Genomic DNA, 10,507 nt, shown 5'->3' on the forward strand with positions numbered 1-10,507 from the left:
CCAGATTTAGAATGGGGTGGAGGGCAGTTAATTTACCAAAAGATTATATAATATAATTATATGTAATATATATGATCAAAATAGCTCTCATAACATAAATCTTATAGATAAACCTCACCAACATGAGCTTACAAACCAAAATTATGAACACATGAAAAAATAAGCTACTAAGAGTAAGAAATTAAAACAAATAAGAAGCAAATGTGGCTGGGCTCAGTGGCTGATGCCTGTGATCCTAGCACTTTGGGAGGCTGAGGTGGGTGGGTGACTTGAGGTCAGGAGTTCAAGACCAGCCTGGCCAATATGATGAAACCCCGTCTCTACTAAAAAAGGAAAAATTAGCTGGACATGGTGGTGCACGCCTGTAGCCCCAGCTACTTGGGAGGCTGAGGCAAGAGAATCACTTGAACCTAGGAGATGGAAGTTGTAGTGAGCCAAGAACACACCATTGCATTCCAGCCTGCGTGACAGAGAGAGATTCCATCTCCAAAAAAAAAAAGGAGAAGAAGCAATGTGATTAGTGCTCCCCAAAAGTTCAGAAAATGAACATATTAAATGCAAGATATTTTAAGTAATTAAAACAGTAAAATATGGATTAAACAATAAGATAAAAGAATAAGATACTATTAAAAGTACCCGGAATATTATAAAAAGGAATCAAGTCTTTTTCCGGCTGGAACCATGGAGGGTGCCGAAGAGAAGAAGAAGAAGGTTCCTGCTGTGCCAGAAACCCTTAAGAAAAAGCGAAGGAATTTCGCAGAGCTGAAGATCAAGCGCCTGAGAAAGAAGTTTGCCCAAAAGATGCTTCGAAAGGCAAGGAGGAAGCTTCTCTATGAAAAAGCGAAGCACTATCACAAGGAATATAGGCAGATGTACAGAACTGAAATTCGAATGGCGAGGATGGCAAGAAAAGCTGGCAACTTCTATGTACCTGCTGAACCCAAATTGGCGTTTGTCATCAGGATCAGAGGTATCAATGGCGTGAGCCCAAAGGTCCGAAAGGTATTGCAGCTTCTTCGCCTTCGTCAAATCTTCAATGGAACCTTTGTGAAGCTCAACAAGGCTTCGATTAACATGCTGAGGATTGTAGAACCATATATTGCATGGGGGTACCCCAATCTGAAGTCAGTAAATGAGCTAATCTACAAGCGTGGTTATGGCAAAATCAATAAGAAGCGAATTGCTTTGACAGATAACGCTTTGATTGCTCGATCTCTTGGTAAATATGGCATCATCTGCATGGAGGATCTGATTCATGAGATCTATACTGTTGGAAAACGCTTCAAAGAGGCAAATAACTTCCTGTGGCCCTTCAAATTATCTTCTCCACGAGGTGGGATGAAGAAAAAGACCACTCATTTTGTAGAAGGTGGAGATGCTGGCAACAGGGAGGACCAGATCAACAGGCTTATTAGAAGAATGAACTAAGGTGTCTACCATGATTATTTTTCGAGTCTCCTCAGCTTAATAAACAGTACCTGCTCTCAAAATGAAAAAAAAAAAAAAAAAAAAAAAGGAATCAAGTAAAAATTCTAGAAATGGAAATACAACCATTGAAATGAAACCTCTGTGTATGGGACAAACAGCAGGGCACAGCTGGAGAAGGAATGAGTGAATTGGGTGACAAATCTAAGGAGATTCTGTAGAATGTAGTACAAAGAGATGAAAAGGTGAAAATATGAAAGACAGGATAAAACATATGGAAGGTAAGATGTGTAGAAGGTATTTCATTCAATTCCTAGGTATTTTACCAAAAAGAACTGGAAATATATCACAAAGGAATTTGTACAATAATGTTTATAGTCATCTTACTAGCAATAGCCAAATACCAGAAACAATTAGAATGTCTATCTGCTGGAGAATGGATAAATAAATTTTGGTATATTCATACAATGGAATTGTACTCAGCAGTAAAAAAGAATAAATTACTAAAATACATAACCATATGGATGAATCTTAAAAATGTTAAGTTGAAAGAAGCCAAACACACAAAAAATACATACTATATAATCCCATTTATGTGAAGTATTTTTATTTTTTTAATTTTGAGATGGAGTTTCGCTTTGGCCAGGCTGGTCTCAAATTCCTGACCTCAGGTGATCCAACTGCCTCAGCCTCTAAAGTGCTGGGATTACAGACATGAGCCACCGTGCCCAGCTTCATTTATGTGAATTTACAGAATAGGTCAGTCTAATCTATGTTGATTGCCTCTTGGGAGGGGCATGAGGAACTTTCTGGGATGAGCATAATATTCTATATTTTGTTTTGGGTATTGATATCTTTGGGTTATACAGTTTTCAAAACTCATAAACTGAACATATGTAATACAAAAATTATATTGTATGCAATACGAAAATTACATTGTATGTAAACTATACCTTCCACAAAAATTAAAAAGTAAAAAGTAAAACAAAGAATAGAAACTTGGCCGGCTCAGTGGCTCACACCTGTAATCCCAGCACTTTGGGAGGCCGAGGTGGGTGGATCACGAGGTCAGGAGATGAGGACCACCCTGGCTAACACGGTGAAACCCCATCTCTACTAAAAATGCAAAAAATTAGCCGGACTTGGTGGCAGGTGACTGTAGTCCCAGCTACTCGGGAGGCTGAGGCAGGAGAATGGCGTGAACCCGGGAGGCGGAGCCTGCAGTGAGCCAAGATCTCGCCACTGCACTCCAGCCTGGGCGACAGAGCGAGACTCTGTCTCAAGAAAAAAAAAAAAGAAAAATTAGTCATGTATGGTGGCATGTGTGCCTGTATTTCCAGCCAGCCTGGGTGACAGAGTGTGACCCTGCCTCAAAAAAAAAAAAAAAAAAAAAAAAAAAAAAAAAGAGAGAGAGAGAAAAAAAGAAAAAAAAAAGGAAGAGAAACCAACTAAGGGAGATATGCCTGGAAAATGTAAAGAGCCCCGTAAAAATTGATGTGAAAAAAGAAACAAAAGAAGAATGTGCTCTCTCTCTGCATATATACACAAGAATTTCAAAGGAAAGAAAATTTGTAGAGCCAATAAATACATGGAAAGGGGAAAGTAGCAGTAATCAGAGGAATACAGACTAAAACACCACCACTTTGGCACCTATCAGATATAAAAATTTAAGTCTGAACCAAGTCCAAAATGCTGACAACGATGTAAGCAATGGGCATTTTGATACACTGCAAGTGAGAGTTTAAATTGATGCAATCATTTTAGGGAATAATCTGGGAGATATTTGGTAAAGATAAATTATGATCTAGCAATTCTACTCTCGAGTATACCCTAAGTCAGCAGTTCTTAAACTCTTTGGTCCCAGGAGCCTTTTAAACTTTAAAACATTTTTGAGGATAACAAAGAGCTTTTGGCTATGTGAGTTGTTTCTATTGATATTTACCATATTAGAAAATAAAATTGAGAAATTAAAAATACATTCATTAAGTCATTTAAAAGGTAATAAGAAACTGATTACATATTAACATGAATGACATATTTTTATAAACTAATTATATTTTCCAAAACAAAAATTTTAGTGAGAATAGTGCCATTATGTTACATTTCTGTAATTATGCTTGGCTTAATACAAGATAGCTGGATTTTGTTTCCACATTCAGTCTATTGTGGTATACTGTTTTGATTGAAGTCCATAAAGAAAATAAAGATATGCACAAATATAGATTTGGAAAAGGAAAGAGAATTTTAATGGCCTTTTCAGATAGTAGTGGCAATTCTTCTTTGATACTTTACCCAAAACTAACAAGTGATAGTTTCTTAAAAGCTTATTTGAACCCATATCAATGAGTTTTTCATACTCTGTTAAATTAAAATGCATAGTTTGTATTATACTGTGAGTGGATTTTTTACCCATGCATAATTTTGTAACATTTTGCATTGGTCATTTGGAAATTATTGGTTTACTGAATTACATAGATTTTCAAAATGTTGATATAGTTACATTGTACAGTGTCAAAAATCACGACCCATATCATCAGAGAAATCATGAAATATTGAGAAGCTGTAAAGTATGAAAATCCAGGGCTGGATTCAAGTTTTCAAAATTTCTAATTTTTTTTGAAAGCTCAAATTTTATCATCAACAACAATACAATCAGCTTTCTTTGGAGTAGCAGGCTCATATCATTCACTTTTGAGAAAATGTCTGCCAAACTCCAAGAGTTTAATAATCACAGTATCAGTCATTCTCTTAAAAATAATGTTTAGCGTACTTGGAATCAACCCAAATGTCCATCTGTGACAGACTGGATTAAGAAAATGTGGCACATATACACCATGGAATATTATGCAGCCATAAGAAAGGATGAGTTTGCGTCCTTTGTAGGGACATGGATGCGGCTGGAAACCATCATTCTTAGCAAACTATCACAAGAACAGAAAACCAAACACCGCATGTTCTCACTCATAGGTGGGAACTGAACAATGAGATCACTTGGACTCGGGAAGGGGAGCATCACACATCGGGGCCTATCATGGGGAGGGGGGAGGGGGGAGGGATTGCATTGGGAGTTATACCTGATATAAATGACGAGTTGATGGGTGCTGATGAGTTGATGGGTGCAGCACACCAACACGGCACAAGTATACATATGTAACAAACCTGCAGATTATGCACATGTACCCTAGAACTTAAAGTATAATAAAAAAATAATAATAATGTTTAGCAAAAAAAGTAGTAGTTCATCTTACAACTCAAACAATCACACAAATGCTTTCTCTTGAGATGAACATTGTACTTTGGCATGTAACAGAGTACTTTGTGCTTACTTCTTACTCTAATATACAAAATATTAAATAGATGACTATGTAACAGTTGCAATTTAGTAAAATTAATATTCTTCAGTGATTTTTTAAAACCACCAGTGCATGGTGGTGAAGAATACAATAATTACTAGTATTGCTGGAAGCTGCTGCCTTGATTCCTGCTAAGATGCCAGCAGTTTACCTAATATTCCTTTTGCACCATCAGTGCAAATGTTAACACAGTGAAAAAGATAAATGGTATCATTTTCTTCTTCTTATGAAAATGGTTTTGACCTCATGAACTGCTTGAAAGAGTCTTGGGCCCATCAGGGGTCTGTGGACCATACTTTGAGAATTTTTGGCCAAAGAACCTTTTGACTTTGCACACAAAGAACCAGTATTTCCATAGCAACATTTTTTTTTTTTTTGCTATTGCAAAGATTAGAAAAAATCATCCCGTAGAAAGTGGATAAAAAATTGAATATTTGAACCTGAATCCAAAAGCCTAAAAACAATGGAATGATACAAAGGAATTATATACAGCACTGAAAGTCAATTAGACATAGATGCAAACATGAGATGTGAAAACAGAGAACAATTCATGCTTCATGACACTACATGAAGTTTAAATATATGCAAAACATGCTATGTATTTTTAAGGCATAAAAATAGGTGGTGTTATAGAAATATATTGGAATAATAATTAACAAATTCAGGATGGTAGTTACCTGTGTGAGATAGGAAAGGAATTACATATGTGGAGGAGATACATAGAGGGCTTCAGATGCACATGTACTGCTTTATTTCATAAGCTGAGGGGTGGTTGTAAGAGGTTTATTGTATTATTTTCTACAACTCTTTCTATTCTGAAGAATTTCATAATAAAGAGCGACCTGTCTATAATCATATTCTTTCAAATACTTGCTTGTGAATTTATACAGTCATATAGATAAACTATTAGTATTGAAACTTTGGCATGTAGACATAAATTCACTGAATAACTTCACAGTAATGATGTAATTCTCCTTAATAACACACACACACGCGCGCACACACACACACACACACAAATTCTGCTATAAAGGTCTCTTCGTTTTCGTTACGTGCAATGCCTACTAAAACTCACTGTTTAAGTGAAATGATGTTCCCAAGGCATCCATTCTCAATTACAGAAAGCATCTCTTAATATCCCCCCTCAGTTGTAGGTCTGAGACTGTTGTATCCTGCCTCCACAGTGTTCCAGATCATCAATTTAGCCTCTGGATATTTTCAGCATTCTCTGCCGACAGAGCTTTGTGTGCATCTGCTATTTTATTTATTTATTATTTTTGAGACAAAGTCTCGCTCTGTTGCCCAGAGCTGGAGTGAAGTGGCATGATCTCGGCTCACTGCAGCCTTTACCTCCTGGGTTCAAGCAATTCCCCTGCCTCAGCCTCCCGGGTAGTGGGATTACAGGCACCCACCACCACACCCGGCTAATTTTTCTTTTCTTTCTTTCTTTTTTTTTTTTTTTAAGAGACAGAGTCTAGCACTGTCGCCCAGGCTGGAGTGCAATGGCGCCATTTCTGCTCACTGCAAGCTCTGCCTTCCGAGTTCACACCATTCTCCTGCCTCAGCCTCCTGAGTAGCTGGGATTACAGGCGCCCGCCACCACGCCCAGCTAATTTTTTTGTATTTTCAGTAGAGACGGGGTTTCACCGTGTTAGCCAGGCTGGTCTCAAACTCCTGACCTCAGGTGATCCACCCGCTTTGGCCTCCCAAACATCTGGGATTACAGGCGTGAGTCACGGTGACTGGCCATGCTCTTTAGTTTCATCTTCAGGAGGCTCTTTACCCTCTTAAACTTTGTATCTGAAGTGGCCATACTTTGTTCTGCTCCTGTCACTAGAACCCAGAAACCTCTGAGCTTCCACATATTCCTCCTGAGCCTGTCCTTTCCAGTGGTTTGAAATTCAAAACAAACCGGCTGTACTTCAGCTTAGTTAATGGTGGCAGAGGACAAAATAGACATAATTTTCACAGTGATTTTTTCATTTTGTGGGACATCACATTTTTCACAGGGGCTTTTAGTTAAACAACAGAGACAAAAATGTCACAACCTCCCTAACTTCCTGCTTTTTTGAAACTGATATCCTGCATATAGGAATATATAAATAAATTATAGAGAATCCTGATTCTACTTGGATAAGCCTTGTTTGAAAGTTGAACAGTCTGTCCATTCCTCCACATTAAAATATATTCCTGACTCCATTGTGACGCACCACATGCTGTCTGTTTGGGTCACATGGTTCTGAGCACCCACCCCAATTACTTTTATTTTTTTCTATATACTAGCATTGTGCTAGTGATTTTCACTGAGGAATGTTATTTTGAAACATTGTATCAATCAGTTTGTTTATAACAATCAGTCTGTTAACCCATTTTTTTTTTTTTTATTCCTTGAGATTAGTTTAATCTTCTGTAGTGCCCTTTGGCCCATTCCCTGGCCCTCCTTACTCCTTCAAACTAGGCAGAAGGCATCCATTGCCTCAGAAAAAGGATGTTGAAAAGAAATTAGAAATAACAGTAAACTGTAAGTTTCAAAAATCTATTCTGAACTACTTTGAGAAAAGTAGGATTAAGTCTCAAAGGTCAGGATTAAAAGTTTTTAATTTTTATTTTTAGAGAGGGGGTTCTGTTCTGTCACCCAGGCTAGGGTGCAGTGGTACAGTCATTGCTTACTGCAGCCTCAAACTCCTGGGCTCAAGTGATCCTCCTGCCTCAGCCTCCTGAGTAGCTGGCACTATAGGCGAGTGCCATTGTATCTGGCTAATAGAAGTCAAAATTTCGAGGTTAAAAATTCATAACTCTGGATGGGCATGGTGGCTTACATTTGTAATCCCAGCACTTTGGGAGGCCCAGGTGGGAGGGTTGCTTGAGGCCAGAAGTTTGAGGCTGTAGTTAGCTATAATTGTGCCACCTCACTCCAGCCTGGGCAACAGAGCAACACTGCCTCTAAAAAAAAAGATAAAAAATAAAAAATAGAAAATTCATAACTCTGAAGAACTGGAATATGAATCTTGTGACATAAATAATACCTTTGGAAGAATGCTTGTTGAGGAGAGAAGCTAGAGAAAACAGAATAAATGGAGAATATTCTGAGTTTCACTGGGTTTATCCTGAATCAATGAACATTGCTTTTTTTGCTCCCAAGTGAAATGGGATCCAGCACTCAAGCAACAAATTAATTCAAACATCAGGAAATAAAGAAAATTATATTATTTGTATGTTCGAGTTTGTAACTAGGGTTTGCACTGTTACATATCCTTCTGAAACATGCTGTTGCTCTTATGGAGAGATATTGAAGCTATTGTTACTATATTACCGTGTTCTCTTTGTAAGGCCCTATAGGAAAAAAATTCTTGGGTCTCAGTGTTGGGAGAGCTTTTATTCCTCTGGGCAACTGGTTTATTTTTAGCCTGGGGAAACTCTGACTCATGAATCTGATTGAATACCTCTCTTCACTGGCTGCATGAAAGCGTGGCATCAACTCTGAATGCTATCTTTTGCTGGGGATGAGTTTCATCTACTTACCTTATCCCAGTGACTATTCTTCTTCCCACTTTGTTTTCCTTTTGCCTTTATATCTTTACTTACTCTCAATCTGGTTGGATTTCCTGGGAAGCATACTCTGAGGCAGTGTTTAAAGCGTAGGAAGCTTATTAAGTAGCACCTCTGAGACCAACACCTGCAGAAGGGAGTGGAGAGGAATCAGTAAGGGGCAGATGGAGAAACTGAGCTTCAATGTGGCCCCAACAATGGTCTCAACTGACCATGTGGAGAGCTCTGCAGGTAGAATGGTCCCTCAGGGTTCTCTCAACTTGGGCCTGAATGGCCAGGTCTTTACACTCTACCATCAACCGTTCACTAGATGTCAGCTGCCCCAGGCATGACCTTGGCCAGGAGGCAGTCCTTGAGGGGAATGACAGCTGAAGGCTGTCTGCCAACAGCAGTCCCAGCAGCTGGGGCATGAGATCCTTCTCTGAGGGATGTTGGTGATGCATCAGTGCCCACCATATTTACTTTTAAAAATCTAGTATATATTTCTAAAAGAATTTGGAACAAAAACACTGATGAAGTAAGTAATTAAAGTTAAGTGACTCTTGTTCTCATCCTTGCCCATTTATGTTGTCTCATGTTAAGTGTGATCCTGAGTCTTGGCATACATCATTTCTCTTTTGACTGTGAGAGTGTGAAAGGCGAGGTCTAAAATATAAGAAAATCATATTCCTCCTTCAACATCCAGCATATTATCAACTCTTCAATGGAGGTTTACTTGACTCCCCAGGCAGAGCCAGCAGCCCCCTCCTCTGTCTCCATCATGCCCCAACATCACAGTGTTGTGATCTCTACACATCTGCTTCTTTTATGGACAAGACTTCCCTCAAACCTGACTCCATTTGAATGCTCCCTTTATCATGAATGGCGCCACGGTTAATCCATGGGTGCCGGGATTCTGGAGACAGTTCCCATCAATCACTAAGTCCTACAATTTGCATTTCTAAAATCTCTCTCTAACCCTCTATTTCTCTCCATTTCCAGTGCTGCTACTTTCTTTCAAGCTTTCGTTATACCTCTCGCCTGGACTATTGTGATAGCCTTCTATTTTTCTCTCAGTTTCTATAATTGCTTTCTCAGCAAACCATTTTCTACACAGCAGCTAGGAACATCTTATGGAATTGCAGCTCTAATCATACCATCCCTGTTTTAAACCCAACAATAGCTCTCCCACAAGCCTGCATGACTTCCCCGTCTCCCAGCCTCACCACCCTCATCCACCACACTAGCCTGTTTTGGTTCTTCTAATGTGCTGCATGTCTTTTCTCTCCAAGGTCTTCTCACATTCAGTTCTTACTGGTCTGTTTTACTTCTACCTCTCCCTTCAACTAGTAACTTCCTGTTCATCTTTCAGATCTCAGGCATATGTCTCTTTGTCCAGGAAGCTGTCCCTAACTTCCTGACCAGATCTAGACCTCTCCTTCCACAATCTCATATCAGTTGTGCTTCTTTGCAGTATAGGTCTCATGGCAATTTCATAATTAAGGTAATACTTTAATATTTTTCTCTTCTACTAGGATACGTACCCCGCAAAGTTTGAGACATCTTGGTCACCTCAGCATTTCTAATGCCCAGCACAGGTCTTGCACGTAGGAGATGCTTTATTTATGGATTTACTTATTAAATAAAATACACTTACTGTGTTAGTCCATTTGGGCTGCAATAACAAACTGTCTTAAACTGGGTAACTTATAAACAACAGAAATTTATTTCTCACAGTTCTGGAGGTTGAGAAGTCCAACATCAGGGTGCTGGTAGATTTGCTGTCTGGTGAGGGCTTGTTCCTCAGAGCTGGTGCCTTCTAACTGTGTCTTCACATTGGGAAGGGCAAACAAGCTCCTCTTGGCCTCTTTTATAAGGTCACTAATCCCATTCATGAGGGCAGAGCCCTCATTATCTAATCACCTCCTAGAGGCCCCACTTCTTAATACCACCAGGTTGGTATTAACATATACTACTACCTAATGGTTTTAACATATGCATTTGGGAAGTGGGGGCACAAACATTCAGATTGTAACATTTACTTACTGAGTTTGTTAAACACATGGACAATTTATTTATCATTTTTGAGTCCCCATGCCCTAGTATATGTTGGATACTCAATAAATGTCTCTCCTTTCCTTCCTTCCTCCCTCCCTCCCTTCCTTCTTTCCTTCCTTCCTCTTTCTCTCCTTTCTTCCTTC

The 10,507-nt window shown here is 38.9% G+C and overlaps 1 protein-coding gene across 2 annotated transcripts; it reads left to right on the top strand.

The window, feature by feature from the left end:
- The first annotated feature begins 659 nt into the window (after nt 1–659).
- Nucleotides 660–1,515, top strand: LOC105523958 (60S ribosomal protein L7). 2 transcript variants are annotated; one of them, XM_011959025.1, is made up of 2 exons: nt 669–894; nt 1,003–1,498. In XM_011959025.1, the coding sequence occupies exons 1-2, from the start codon at nt 682–684 to the stop codon at nt 1,426–1,428; spliced, it is 639 nt and encodes a 212-aa protein (XP_011814415.1). In that variant the 5' UTR covers nt 669–681; the 3' UTR covers nt 1,429–1,498. The 2 variants fall into 2 exon arrangements, with proteins under 2 accessions (XP_011814414.1, XP_011814415.1); XM_011959024.1 differs by having other exon boundaries at nt 660–1,515.
- The last annotated feature ends 8,992 nt before the right edge of the window (nt 1,516–10,507 follow it).

Source organism: Colobus angolensis, unplaced genomic scaffold (genome assembly GCF_000951035.1).
Source record: "Colobus angolensis palliatus isolate OR3802 unplaced genomic scaffold, Cang.pa_1.0 Scaffold48, whole genome shotgun sequence".
In the NCBI taxonomy this organism is placed as follows: Eukaryota; Metazoa; Chordata; class Mammalia; order Primates; family Cercopithecidae; genus Colobus; species Colobus angolensis.

Coding starts and splice junctions, on each gene's coding strand:
- LOC105523958 (XM_011959024.1), top strand. CDS start 682: ATGGAGGGTGCCGAAGAGAAGAAGAAGAAGGTTCCTGCTGTGCCAGAA.